The 15000-nt window shown below is 41.5% G+C and overlaps 2 protein-coding genes across 2 annotated transcripts in view; both read right to left on the reverse strand.

The window, feature by feature from the left end:
* chuk (component of inhibitor of nuclear factor kappa B kinase complex) overlaps positions 1-4722 on the reverse strand; it is a 19024-nt gene extending 14302 nt beyond the window's left edge. The window contains exons 1-5 of the mRNA XM_085761155.1: positions 4574-4722; positions 3369-3487; positions 1413-1507; positions 1210-1327; positions 1-52 (exon numbers count right to left, since the gene is read on the reverse strand). The exon at positions 1-52 is cut by the window's left edge and continues 18 nt beyond it. Coding sequence (XP_085617281.1) covers positions 1-52; positions 1210-1327; positions 1413-1507; positions 3369-3473 — 370 coding nt within the window. The 5' untranslated portion in view covers positions 3474-3487; positions 4574-4722. The remainder of the gene's footprint in view (positions 53-1209; positions 1328-1412; positions 1508-3368; positions 3488-4573) is intronic.
* A 1619-nt stretch (positions 4723-6341) lies between these two features.
* LOC146967170 (uncharacterized) overlaps positions 6342-15000 on the reverse strand; it is a 95166-nt gene continuing 86507 nt past the window's right edge. The window contains exons 17-18 of the mRNA XM_085760893.1: positions 13687-13830; positions 6342-11361 (exon numbers count right to left, since the gene is read on the reverse strand). Coding sequence (XP_085617019.1) covers positions 11035-11361; positions 13687-13830 — 471 coding nt within the window. The 3' untranslated portion in view covers positions 6342-11034. The remainder of the gene's footprint in view (positions 11362-13686; positions 13831-15000) is intronic.

The raw sequence follows: 15000 nt of genomic DNA on the forward strand, positions 1-15000 counted from the left end.
ACAGCACCTCGCTCTCCTTCAGACCGCAGCAGTTCTCTGGTTTACTCAGCATCTGGAAAACAAACACAACTCAGTCTCGCCTGCAGCTGCTGATCTACACAACACAACACAACACAACACAACACAACACAACACAACACAACACAACACAACACAACACAACACAACACAACACAACACAACACAACACAACACAACACTTTATTAAACCCTAAAGAGAAATGTATTTGCAGAAGAATTAAAAAGCCTGATGGCTGCAGGTACAAAGGATCTTCTATATCATGGATTATTATAAACTATAGCATCTAAAACAATTATAATGACCTAGAAATGTTCTGTTTCTTTAAAAGGATAGTTCAACATTTTGGCAAATTGGCCCATTGCCATAATCCCTATAGTCATTTAGCAGTAGGTTTGTTACCTTTAATTGTCGGTGCAAGCTGTTTTTAGAACGGCGGAGCAGAGCCGTGAGCTGCTCAGAGCTACGCTACGGAGGCTCATGGGATTTCTTGGTTTCCCTCATCAAACTCATCAAATACACAATCCAACAACTCCACAACGCTCTGGAGGACAAGTTGTGACCTGCACATTCACCACGCTATGAGATAATAACACAACGTTACCAGACAGAGTTGTTTTAGAGGGAAATTCATGCAAAACCGCTGATGCACGTTGCCTTCAGGGACAGTTTTTCATCAAGCAGTCTCTGTATTTCCCTCTGAAACAACTCTGTCTGGTAACGTTGTGTTATTATCTCATAGCGTGGTGAATGTGCAGGTCACAACTTGTCCACCAGAGCGTTGTGGAGTTGTTGGATTGTGTATTTGATGAGTTTGATGAGGGAAAAACCAAGAAATCCCATGAGCCTCCGTAGCGTAGCTCTGAGCAGCTCGCGGCTCTGCTCCACCGTTCTAAAAACAGCTTGCACCGACAATTAAAGGTAACGAACCTACTGCTATGACTATAGGGATTACGGCAATGGGCCAATTTGCCAAAATGTTGAACTATCCCTTTAAGATGTGTTTATGTAGATTTGGTCAGAAAAACCACGACTACTGTGTTTGTCATCAAACGCTCGGTCCACATGGTGACACGTTTATGGTCTGTTGACCGACGAGAACAAACACAAGGACGTTCAGCTGTGTGTGTGTGTGTGTGTGTGTGTGTGTGTGTGTGTGTGTGTGTGTGTGTGTGTGTGTGCGTACTCACCTTCCTCAGGTCTCCTCTGGAGCAGTACTCCATGGCGAGCAGCGGAAGATCGTTCAAGGCGATGTGCTTCATCTCCTCCGGGACGTCCCGAGCCGTCACAACGTTTATGTGGTTTAATCTGAGAGAGGAAAGAGAGAGAGGTTTTAACCAGAGTCGTGTGTTTAATCATCAACGTCAGAGTGATGTAAAATAAAGTTACAAACTTTTTCATGATCTGGATTTCTCTGCTCCATCTGTCTTTGTTCCGGGCCGTGAGCTCCAGACGACACATCTTCACCGCCAGCTTCTCATTCGTTTCCTACAAAACAAAGTTCATCATGGTCGTCCATCTTTTGTTTTGTCGTGTTTTAAATTTTAAAAGCTCTGCACTTCTTTGTTGTTTGCACTATTATTGCATTGTATTATAATTGTTTTAACTATTGTAAAGCACATTGAGTTTGCCTTGTGCATGAAATGCGCTTTACAAATGAAAACTGATTGATTTATTGATTGATCTTTGGCACAATGCTCCTTCATTGGGTTATTTGAGGTTACACCTGTTCACTTAGGTCCAACTAGAGCACAATCAAATAGAATTGCTTTCCTCACAGGAGCAAACCTCCAACATTTACACATTGGGTCAAATATGTACTTTCTTTTCTTAAACTTGAAAATATAAAGACACTCCCTGAAACATTAAACAAGTAATTACAATAAAACTTGGGGACCTTTTCTTGAATATGTGAAGACACACATCACACTGCCCTTAGAATAAGATTCATGCTCCATAGCATTAGCCTATGATTGATTAGTATACAGTAATAATAGTTTTTATCAGTGGCCACTCCTCCCTCCCCTCAAATGTGATTTCAGTTTCTAAAGCTGGTGTAAAAAATAATGTAATATCCATACATAACTGAAATAAAAATGAATGTTCAGAAAACCCCCCCCAAACAACAGAGAGTTCATCAGCACATAAAGACATGACATTGTAAATCAAAACCAGCAGTTTGTGTGTAGTTTTTGCAGAACAGTAACAGAAATTAAAATAAGTTACTTTTTTATTTACTGAACTTAAAATATTGAAAATGTGCATGTGTAAAGGTTCGAACCCCCCGTCCCCGTCTCTGTCTAACCCTCTGAACTGGTTCATGCTGGCTTTTGGAGGTTTGCTCTGGATCAGTGTCGTGTTGTGACGGTTCCCTCCAGAATTTGCTGATAGCGACAGGAATTAATCCTCCCTCCATTAGAGCAGCGTTTCCTGCAGCTCCGCTCCGCCCACCAAACACAACATCAGCTGATAGAAGAGTCGCTGCACAGACTCAGATTTATGCACATGTGTTTGACCATTTCTCTATTATCTAAGTTCATCATTTCATTTTCATTTTCATTTTATGTGTTCATTCCAATCCTGGGATTGGAAAGGAGCGGGGTGAAGAGAACTAATAACACCTACTCCTTTCTGATAACAAAAAAACGCCTGCATCAGATGAAATGCCATAATAATGAATCGGTTCACAGCTAAACATTATACAAATCAAAATCCATAACTAGTATTTTTTATGACATGTTTTTTTCCTACTTTTTGTTTATACATCCTCTTAAATTGAAATACATTTGCAAAGCTTTTTTCCTCGACTGTTTATAAAATTCCATATTTTAACACCCACCACAGAAATACACTTTTGTTTAAGCATAGTCTTTGCAATCTGCTGTTTGAAATTAAAATTTCTTCTGTCACTGTCGTCCTGTGTGACTGATACAAATAATTTCTGCAGGTAAAACTCAACTTTTTGCTATGTGTTTAACCAACAGTGCCTCCAATTCCCCCAACTCAGCCCCGACTTGGCAAACAACCCATTTGTGTGTTCCCTGAAATCAACATTGTGAATTATTCAGTAATATTATTTAAACAGTAACAGTACATTGACATTTAAGGCTCATATCGCAGCAGAAATCATCCAGACATTTGCACACAGGTGTGTTTCTCCTTGTGGTAAAAAACAAAACACTGCAGGTATGTTGTTGTAATGCAGACATTGTGCTGGTTACTTCCTGGGTGTCAGGTGTGTGTGTGTGTGTGTGTGTGTGTGTGTGTGTGTGTGTGTGTGTGTGTGTGTGTGTGTGTGTGTGCGCGCACTGTGCAGTGTCAGATGGTTTTAGTAGTTGGGGACACTCACATGGTGCTGGTAGAGGTAAACGTGGGCGAAGCCGCCCATCCCCAGCCTCTCTTTCAGCTCCCAGTCTCCACAGTTCTGGTTCTGTCTGAAGGGAGGTTTCTCCATCGTTGCTACTGGACCTGCAACCAGAAAATACTCAGTTACATAATGAAACATCTGCTTTTATTATTACTATTATTATTATGAATACCTACTCCATTTATTTTGTGATTTATGCTTAATTTACTGCAGCATCTTAATATATTTGCTGTTTTTCGCATCTCAAATCTGATAATGAATGACCTGCTTTTATTATTATTATTATTATGAATAATCTATTTATATTGTGATTTATGCTACATTTACTGCAATAAACTGAATATATTTGCTGTTTTTAGCATCTCAAAGCTGATAATGAATCACCTGTTTATATTATTATTATGAATAATCGATTTATATTGTGGTTTAAACTACATTTCATGCAAAAAACTGAATATATTTGCTATTTTTATGAGTTTTTGATGTTTTACCTCGTCATTCTTGACAATGTATTGATTATCTATGGATCTTAGACAAGACATTGGATATAGTATTGGTCTGGGGTAACTTACATTGCAACAGACACAAGAATCGATTAATCCAAAAATAACAATGATCAAATCATAAACAGATCACTAATATGCAGATTTAGTTGAACGCAATCTGGGACACAACGTAGAAATAATAACGTTTACATGACAGAAACAAAGAAACTGATCAGATATCTGATTTATTGTGTTTATATTGATAAATCTGATGCGCTTCCTTAAATTGCGTCCACCTAAATAAACCTGTCAAGCTCACAGGGACGCGGCTACATCCTGGAGCTGCTGCTAATGGCTAATCTCAGTTTACTTTCGATGTTAGCACAACAACGCTGTCAAAACCATAATAATCTCAACCGATTGGTCAAAAACATAAAGTTAATTGTGGCAAATAACACGTTAAATCGTAATAAAAGTGTCACGTTACGGCGACACAAACACAAAAACGCAAAGTGTTTTCTAAATATTAGTAGCTCCTTTTTGGCTTTGGCTAACTGCCGAGCTGCTGCTACAGGAAATAGCCGCAGCCCCGCAGCGACGCTCTCTGGCTGCGGCGGCCGGGGACAGAGCGCTGTTTCCCGGCCGCTGCTTCCGCCTCAGGCCGCCACCGCCGCTGGTGGACCGAGTCCCAGGGAAACTTACCGGACTGTGCGACGGTGTCATGAGCCGCTGTCGGTAGAGAAGTGTGTGTGTGTGTGTGTGTGTCGTTATGTTGTTTTCAGGTCAGTGCAGCCTGCGACGGTGTGTGTGTGTGTGTGTTGTGTATAAATGTGTGTGTACTTTCCTCCGTGACGTCACCAGAAACCCCGGCTGTGCTTCTTCGAAACGAACGCGCCGCGGTGCGTTCGAGAACACAACGCGTCACAAGCTGTGGTGGTGGTGGTGTGTTCAAGGACGCTACAAGTGTTTATCAAAACAACTAAATTAAACCAAAGATACTCTATTTACTTTATTTATTTATTTATTTTGATTAAACTAAAGGTTTGACTAGTGATTTAGATACATTGCGATTCAAACCAGATATGATCGATATCTATCTATTATCTAGCTATATCTATTTTTTTTTCAAGTATTTTTTTTTTTTTATTGAACAAATTTTACAAAACTGACAAGGTATACATTCCTATGTAACAGCTGCACATCAAAAAGTACAAAGGGACAGTACAATAATACAGTCATTTATAAAATATAGCTTGAAAATAATAAAATAATAATACTAGATGAATAAATAAATAAAAATAAGTCAGAGATTGGTACAACAAGGATGAAAAATACGATAAGATATATAAAATAAAATAAAAATAATAATTTAAAAAAATCATCCATATCTATATAAATATAGTTGATGGACTTTTGTGACGTCACTATGAACAAAAATAATGAAAACAGTTCGTAGGTTGATCCCATGGATCTATAATACATCCTGATCCAGAAGATAGGCTATTTAAGAGATTAATTGGCAGCTATTTTGATAAATAATTATCCAGCAAATATCTGTCATATATATATATAAGACATTTTTTCATTATTTTCTGACACTATGATACATCTAAAACATAACATATTGATTATTAGCTCTACAATATTGAGATAGCCATTAAGGAGCTTAAGGAGAAATTGACTTGTGAAGCAAATATTCACATTTCCTTTTCATCCATGAGACACATTGGCCATTGGACACCTGTATTGACAGATTCCAGGTACTTTGAGTTGCCCCAAGAGAGGCAAGAGGCAAATTTATTGGTTGCATATGTGCAAGTACTGTGGATGAAAATTTTACTTGCAATCTCAAATTTTAGGGGCAAAATGCCTCCATTTAGGGGCAGACTGAAACCCTAAATCTTCATGAATGAGAATACTTGCAGATATAGGCTATGTTGTTTGTTCATCTACTGATTGATTAATCAACTGATTTATCATTTTATTTATTTTTTAAGTGACAGACAATAGTAAAATAATCCCAATCAGCAGCCCTAAACTTATAGATGTTAAGTTAATTATAGTATTTGATGAAGATGAACCAACTATTCTCAGTAAACTCGAATGAAGTTAAACTAAAATGTATTATTGTTTAATTGGTTAATTCTGCCAAATATCTCTTGAAGGGCTCTCTTTAGAGTGAATCTATAAAAATCAAATGCTTAAATGTGAGTATAGTATATGTTGTTTATGATTTGACTTGAGTTAAAGTATATTGATCAGTGCCATTGTTAATGTGCTCATGGTATCTAAAGTAAAATATTCATTATGCAGCCAGATTACTCCTGTCAGTGAAGTCTCTGAAATTTGTACATTTAAATCTTTATTACAGACTTTAAAAGTCATTTTAATGGTATATTCTTTGGAAACGTGATGAAGTAGAAGCATGCACCTGATTAAATGCCAGCTACAATCCACACAGACACATCAAACCTTTCAAAACACTTTTATTTTTATCTTCTACGCCTCCCAAAGTGAGAAGCTCACAAACAACAGTTCCTTGGTGAGTTATAACAAGGCAGTGACACATGTAGCTCACTGTATGTATAGCATCAAATGAACATCGCCTTACCTGCACCAGTCTAAAAAACACTGAGATGAGACCTTCACATGTAAAAAGATCTGTATGAGCCTCTAAAACACAGCAAACAGCATACAACAGCATTAAATACAGCCATTTCCTTCATTCACATTGAGAAAAATAAAATAATAAAAAAAACATGGCCATGAGCTCAAGGACAGGAAAAAAAAAAATAAAAAATAAAAACACTGACCTACCTTATATATTAACCCTTCGTTTAATACTCTAACCATAATATAAATGAGAGCAGGCCATAATATCTCATGCTTTATTTACACGTCACATTCAGAGACGAGGCTGTGATGATGGAGACGGTGCAGGTGCACGTTCAGCATCATCATCATCATCATCATCATCGTGGTGGTGGTGGTGGTTGGTGGTGTAGGTTTGTACGATGGAGAGGGGGGGGATTTGACTCTCATCACAGAGCCGTCGCCAGGGGAAACTGGGCCGCCGTCTCCATGCTAACCAGTGCCATGGAGATCCTGCAGCTGCTCTTTGATGTATAAGTGAGTGTGGTGGTGACAACACAGGGAAGGAGGGAGGAAGGGGGGAGGAAGAGGGAGGAGGGGACGTCACCAAGGTGGAAGCTCTGAAGAAACGTCTTCCTTTTAATATTTTACACCACTTCATCCACCCACAGTGAGTGAGTGAGTGAATGAGTGAGTGAGTGAGTGTGGCACAGCAGGATGGAGTTATTGCACGATATAGTTGCAGTGGATTTCTTTCTTATTTCAGTGCAGCAGCAGCAGCAGCAGCCGTCGTCTTCATCATCTCTCTATTTTATCAAATAAAATAAAATAAAAACATTTCCCCACCCCAATACATTTTTTTTTTTCCCGATCAGCCGCCAAATAAAATAAAATAACTTCACATCATCATCATCATCACGGCATCACGACCCTGGTCTCCTCTCAAAGGCAACGCTTCGTTTTACAACCTATAATAGTCACAATAGCCCAAAGTTACAGAGGCACAACAATGGTACAAGTTTAAGCTCTTCTTTCTTTCTTTCTTCCTTTCTTTCTTTTTTTTGCCTCATATATTTTTTTATTTTCTTCATTTGGTCGAACAAATACGATTTTTAAGGCCTGGAAACATTAAAGTCGACCAGCTCAGTTTGAACAGACAGATTTTAAAAGACGGATTTACTGTAGCACAGGTTGAAGTTTCAGACTCTTAAGTTTTTCACTTCACTCTTTTAAAAATAGAAGAATTTTCTAACCTCGGAAGTTGTCGTGACATCATTAAATCGATTGGTTTCGATATAGAAACGACAGTGAGGATTAATCGACTGTCAGAATAGTATAGGTGAGATAATAATCAATAATCAATCAATAAGACGTTTTAAAAGGAATCTGGGCAAAACGAGTGGAAACAGCAGAAAATGTGTTTGTGCTAAACTTGTGCTAAACTGACGCTGCCTGATGTTGAAGTTTGTTTTGTTGTTTTTTGCTGTTTCTCTGTGAAAAAAAAAAAAAAATTAAAAGTTTTCTGGAGTTTTTTCTAAATCATTGTCCACCAAATAGAAAAATAAAACCACCATCAATTACAAAAAAAAACAACCCACGGCTCTAATGACACAAATTGCAGGATCACAGTCGTCATAGCAACAAATATGAACATTATAACTTCTTTTTTCTTTCTTTTCTTTTTTTTGTTGTTGAAACCACCAGACTGAGAAAAGAAAACGGAGCTGAAGGAAAAGTTCAAACAGGAGAAGAAGCAGAGGATGAGATGGAGGGAAATAAATAAAAAACTGCAGCAGAGCCACAATATTGATTATTTTCATTATTGATTGGTTTTTTTTATCCACAGGAAACATGAATTGGCAAATATTCAAATATGGTAATTGATCATTTGGGTTTTCTTTTAAGGTGGAAACAAACAAACAAAGCAATTTTGCAGTATTGTTTCTTGTTTTTTTTTTCAATAAATAAACTGAATCTTTCACTATTTCATGACACAATAACTAATTAAGAAAGTAACAGATTATCAATAAGTGAAATAATCACAGGTTGCAGCTCGACAATGCAAAGACCTTCACATCACAGAAGTAAATCCTCATAAACAAGGAGCAAAAACTGGGGAATATTTGGCTTTTTTCTTTCTTTCTTTTTGCTTTAAAAACGACTCAAACGTCAAATCGATCATCAAAATACTTGTTTTTTGAGCAGAGGCAAAACACTGAGCTCTGATTACGCCTGAATGTCCCTTCCATCCATCTCTGACACACACACACACACACACACACACACACACACACACACACACACACATGCACACACACTCTCTGACATCCATACACATACAAACAGGTCCGGTCACTCGTTTAGCCCTCCTTCCTCAGGTGAGTGGTGATGTCATGCATATTAACTGCAGGTGCAGCAGTGTGGTTATGGCTGAGGTGAACTCTGAACAGCTCCCCCTGCTGGTCGGACGCTGACGCTGCAGCTGCTCAAAGGTTTGTCCCATCCCATCATCATCATCATCATCATAATAATAATAACAAGCCTGAGTAGAAAATGGCTATAGGTCGATATATCACTATAATGCTATGAGGTGTAATCAAATATGGCTACCGAAAAAACCATCCGTCCTCCTCTAACGCTGCATGTTTGTTCTCACACCTGTTCTTCCATCTTTCTGCTCTTTCTTTTTCTTTTTTTAAAACGTACTTTCACCTTTTTCATGCACAACAACAACAACAGCAACAACCCTGATCCCATTAAACTCATGCTGCAGCTCACAAACACCTTTGACCACTTACTAATCTTTGATCGGTACATTAGGCTTCACTATAATACTCATATTGTGCTGAATTATCTTCCACCATATAAAAAAAAGAAAATAAACCAAAACAAAAATGTGATTATCGTGTAGCTCTTTTGGGACTGTGTGTGTGTGTGTGTGTGTGTGTGTGTGTGTGTAGCCTACCTACAGTGCTTTGTAGCCTATATATTGTAAATATACTGTCATATATCCTACAATATAAGCAGATGTTGCATTTTTATATATATATATAGTATGTATATATATACACACAAAACATATCCTGGATGTTTTACAAACAGTATGGGTTACATTTCTTCTTTTTTTTTTTTCCTTTTACATTGTCAATATCATATTTCTTCATACACTTGACGTCATACACAGGAGGAGTAGGTTCAACATCAACAAACGACTGTAAAATACTGTAAAAATATTGAAAAACATGAACATTCAGGGTCTGCCCGGTGAGTGTTAAAACTGGGTTTATATAGAAATGAGCGAGGCTGTAAATACAGACACGTGTTGGAGGAAGAGGGGGAGGAGGAGGAGGAGGAGGAGGACGGACACGCCGCTTCACTGCTGCCTCCTTCAAACTAAACAAAACAAAACAAAATAAAACAGAACAGAACAGAAGAGGCCTAAAAGAAGCTGCTGGATGCAGGCATGCGGATCACTGGAGAGAAGAAACGACGACGACATTCGGCCAAGAAGAAAGAAGAAAGAAGAAAGAAGAGAATCAACGTCACGGGACAGAAGCAGAAAACAACTGGAGAGAGAGAGAGAGAAACAAAACAAAAACAGATAAAAAGACTCAATCTGATGAGATGCAGTTACGTCGCCACTTCATCATCATCATGTCGCTTCTTCCTCATCATCATCACGTGTTGTGTTGTGCACTCATCATCTCATCCCTGTCTCTGTCTCTGTCTCTGTATCCGACACAGGAGCTTAGAGCCGAAACGTCCCGCTCCCGTCGTGGAATGTGAACGCACCGTGGAGAAGATGTGGCGAGAGAGAACAGAGGAGCTGGAATGTTACAAAACAAAACAAAAAACGCTCCAGCGACTGTTACCGAGGCAACAGCGACGACGACGACGACGATGCTGCTGACAACATCAAACGGCTGCAGAGTCAAATCAGATCAGATCAGATCAGATCGTCAGTCGTCTAAAATGTGATGTTTATAATAATAATTATTTAAAATGTGTAAACAAGTTTGGTCCCAGAACGGAGAGAGAGAAGAATAAAGAGAAGAAAGAGAGAAAGTAAAAGGAGAGAAAAGGAACGGATGCTGGATGTCTCTGCCCCCCCTCCTCCTCCTCTTCCTCCTCTCCTCCTCCGCGCTCCGTTAGATGCGTTAGTTTAGTTTGTCTCTCCGTGTCTCAACGCCGCTGCGGTCCGGTCCAGTCAGTCAGTCTGCCGCCGGCGCCCCGGGCTCTGCAGACCCAGACCCAGACCGCTGCTGCTCCCAGGATGCATCAGCAGCATCAGCATCAGCATCAGCGCCGGATGAGAAGACGGTTGTGGTGTTGTCACGGCGCCGGCGTGTGGGTGTGTGGGGGGGGCGTCGTGGTCGTCAGTTGTAGCGGTGGGAAGGGAGGGGAGGGCCGGTTTCCCCCGTTTCCCCCGCCCCCCGTCGTCAAGCAGAGCTCCTGGATCTCAATAAAAACCTGTTGCTGGGAGACGGCGAGACGGCGAGCGACGCTGCTGGCAGAGCAACGAAACGCTACGCAACGCCGCGCCGCTCCCGGCCGCCGCCACCGCCGCCGCCTCACTTCTTGACGGCCTGGCGGTAGCTGTGTCTCTGGCCTTCCTGCTGCCGGGGCGGTTGTGACGCCGCCGCGTTCGCCGCCGCCGCCGCATTCGCCGCCGCCGCCGCCGCCTTGCTGCTGCAGCCGCTGGCCCGGCTGCTGTTGGCGGCGTCGCGGGCGCTGCTGCTGGCGGCGCTGGCCACGCTGCTGTCCTGCAGCGTGGGGCTGGAGTGGGCGCGCTGCAGCCCGTTGTCCTCCAGCAGCTGGGACTCGAACACCGACAGGTCCTCCTCGCCGCTGCGGATCTTGGCGCGCAGCAGCATGACGTAGGTCCCGTAGCGCGTTTTCTAAAGAAAGAAGAAGAAAATGAGAAAGAGATCAGAGCTGCAGACTCAAGACTCTATGAAAACTGTTTTTAAAGGTAGGGTCTGCAATATCTGATTAAGATTCTCTTGGTGGCTGGGAAGAGCCATTACTAAAAACTGGCTCAAGACTGACCCCCCTTGTAACAAACAATGGATGTCAATTATAGACGATATACTAGCGATGGAACATCTCACATAGCTACAAGTTGAAAGTGAAAGAACACTTATTTGCTAAAAGATGGGGGAAATGGTTATTATATAAGGAGAAACTTGATTTTATATAATTGTATACAGGCTCTGTTCTTGATGATTGTATTTTATGTTTGTATGTTCCAGAGGGGATTGTATTGCAATGTACTGTTAACATTGATAACTAAAACAAATAAATAAAAATTGTTAAAAAAAAAAAGGTAGGGTCTGGAGTTTTGTTCGTTGCAGTTTGTAAACAAAACATTGAAACTCAGCCCCTCCTCTTGGGCTAAGTTGTGTAGCCTCCTGCCCCTGACAGCAGCAGTTGTCAGGACCGCAAAGGAAAGGAAATACAGTCCGAGTGAAGCGCTGGAGCCGTGGGCTGATAGCCGACCATTCGCCGACACCGGGAGCCTCCATGTTATGTTTTTATGCCGCTGTGGTGCGATGGGAAGACGGTGTTAGCGGCGGATGCTAACCGCTACCGCTAGCCGAAGTTAGCATCGAGCTAGCTCACTACAACGGCCCTAATACTTGTTACCAGTGTCGGTGACGGTCAGGAATCGGTCCGCGGCTCCAGCGCTTCACTCAGACTGTATTTCTTTTTCTTGCAGTCCTGACTGCTGCTGCTGAGAGAGAGAGAGAGAGACGTGCTAGCACTCGTTAGCATCAGAGACAGCTAGTGCAGCTAGCAGCCCTGAGCCTCCTACTCTGCTGCACGTAGCTTCACCTGAGCTCCGTCATTGGCTGGAGAGAAAACACCGACTCTCTCGCTCTCCACCCAGAAACGTCCCCTTGTATAACAAAACCTGAACAAAACAAAGCAAAAGACCAAAATACAGGAGGGGGCGCTGCAGACACAGCCCCCACCACACAGGACTAGAAGCCCATAGGTGATGAGACAGATTTCATTTGTACAAGTCTAAGGTTTATTTTTGGGCACAAAACTCCAGACCATAGACTGTAAAAAGAATGGACGTAGCGTCCGTGACGTCACCCATTGGTTTGGGGGAGTCTGTTTTGTGCCGCTACTACGGGGGTTTGAGCCGCGCCATGTTTGATTCTACTTGCCATATTTGGAGCGGTGCGGCCGTTGGCCGGCCGAGAGCCCGCCCACTGGCCTCGTAGCAGCGGTCTCCGGACCTGTCACTCAACGGTTCTGCGCCCTAATTGGCCAGAACTTTAAACCTAATAACAGTAAAACGGTAGAGTTTAAAAAAAATTCACCCCCCTCAGAGTGTGTGCGGGGGTAGAAACTATCGGTTGAGACCAAAAAAATGAAATGTACCAGGCTGTAAATATGTTTTTTAAAGCTGTAAAATCGGCTATTTTAACATGGGGCTCAATTGGAGTTGCTCCCTTCTGGAGCCAGCCCCCAGCGACAGCCGAGGGGATTGCAGCTTTTTGAACGCGGAAGTGAGCTTCACTTCTCAGAACGACAACTGCCCCCTTGCTCCAGACCCAACCTTTAATCTGAAATGAAGCTAAAGTGCAGCCTGGGGTCGATTTACACTTGATATTCAAAGTGATATAGTACTAAGTGGATTACTGAAGGTCATATGGGCCGACAACGAAAAGTAACAAAATAAGAAATTACAAAACGGAAAGGTGAAATCCGGCAATCTGATGGGTTGTTAAAGGGATAGTTCAACATTTTGGCAAATTGGCCCATTGCCATAATCCCTATAGTCATAGCAGTAGGTTTGTTACCTTTAAGTGTCGGTGCAAGCTGTTTTTAGAACGGTGGAGCAGAGCCGTGAGCTGCTCAGAGCTACGCTACGGAGGCTCATGGGATTTCTTGGTTTCCCTCATCAAACTCATCAAATACACAATCCAACAACTCCACAACGCTCTGGTGGACAAGTTGTGACCTGCACATTCACCACGCTATGAGATAATAACAGAACGTTACCAGACAGAGTTGTTTTAGAGGGAAATTCATGCAAAACCGCTGATGCACGTTGCCTTCAGGGACAGTTTTTCATCAAGCAGTCTCTGTGTTTCCCTCTAAAACAACTCTGTTCAATCCACCGCTACATTGATTTCTCACCGGCTAATGCACATGGAGGAGAAGAGGCCAGACCCTTTAAAATAAATAAAGCATTCAGTCAGTCTCACCTCGAACTCCAGGTACTCGTCTCGCTGGCGGTATTCCTCCAGCTCGCGACCTTTGACCTTGCGGTCAGGAGGGTAGGAGCGCAGCTCGGCCAGTTCGGTGGAGATGGTTCTGAACCGAGCTTCATGGGAGCGGACCTGCTCCTCCTGCAGGCACAAGGTCCACATGAGTTATTCATGAGCTCCGAGTTGCAACTGTAATGACTTTGACCTCACGTTACATTTCAGATCATTCTTCTACTTCTTTTTGTTCCTTCCTCTTGTTTCTCTTGAGTTCAGATCAGGGTTATTATAGTTCACTAAAACTAAGACTGAAACTAAAACTAGCAGTGAAAAAATAACAAAAAATGTTGAAAATGAAATTTTTTTTCCAAAAAAGAGAACTACATAAAAACTACAATGAACAATGTAAAACTAACTGAAACTAAAGTAGAGGAAGATAACATCAGCTTAGTTGTAGTTTTCTTAGAGATGTCTAAAGCTCAATATGGGACGACTTGGAGTACGAAAGACAGGTACTGTAGATAAGAGTGAATGTTAATGGGATAGTTCACCCAAAATTCAAATTTCACTCATTATCTACTCACCCTCATGTAGACTAAGGGCTGGGAGAAGTTTCAGAGTCCTCCGTGGCTTCTCTGAGTTACAGCGGGGCTGCGTGCAGCACTGCATGTCCATATGACGGTAGCGAACGGAGCTCACTTTTCTTTGTCCAAAAAGACACACCAAAAAACATCCAAATACCTCCATAGTGCTCGTCTGTAATGTCCCTCTTGTATTGAGGCCCCAACATGAGAAATTGTTCCGAAAAAAATTAAATAAGTCTATATTTTAAGCTTGTTTGTAGCGGAAGCTCCCAGCACTGCTCTTCCTGGTCCGTCCAAATCTTGCGCGATTTGCACTGACACAATACAATACAAGAGGGACATTACATACGAGCACTATGGAGTTATTTCTATGTTTTTTGATGTGCCTTTTTGTTACGAAGAAAAGTGAGCTCCGTTTGCAACCGTCATATGGACATGTAGTGCTGCACGGAGCCCGGCTGTAACTCAGAGAAGCGACAGAGGACTCTGAAACTTCTCCCAGCCCTTAGTCGACATGAGGGTGAGTAGATAATGAGTGAAATTTGAATTTTGGGTGAACTATCCATTTAACGTAATAAGGACTGATGGGAACATTATGGGATGCAACTAAAAGGGAAAAATCCCACAAATGTGCAAGTTCATCTTCAGAGGCCTGACAGAGGCTTTCTGCTAAAACCTGAAAAATAAAAACTAGTCAATTCCTCTAAAGTAAAAACTAAACTAAAACTGC

This window comes from Trachurus japonicus, chromosome 19, assembly GCF_045865225.1.
Source record: "Trachurus japonicus isolate A0001 chromosome 19, Traja_1.0".
Taxonomy (NCBI): domain Eukaryota; kingdom Metazoa; phylum Chordata; class Actinopteri; order Carangiformes; family Carangidae; genus Trachurus; species Trachurus japonicus.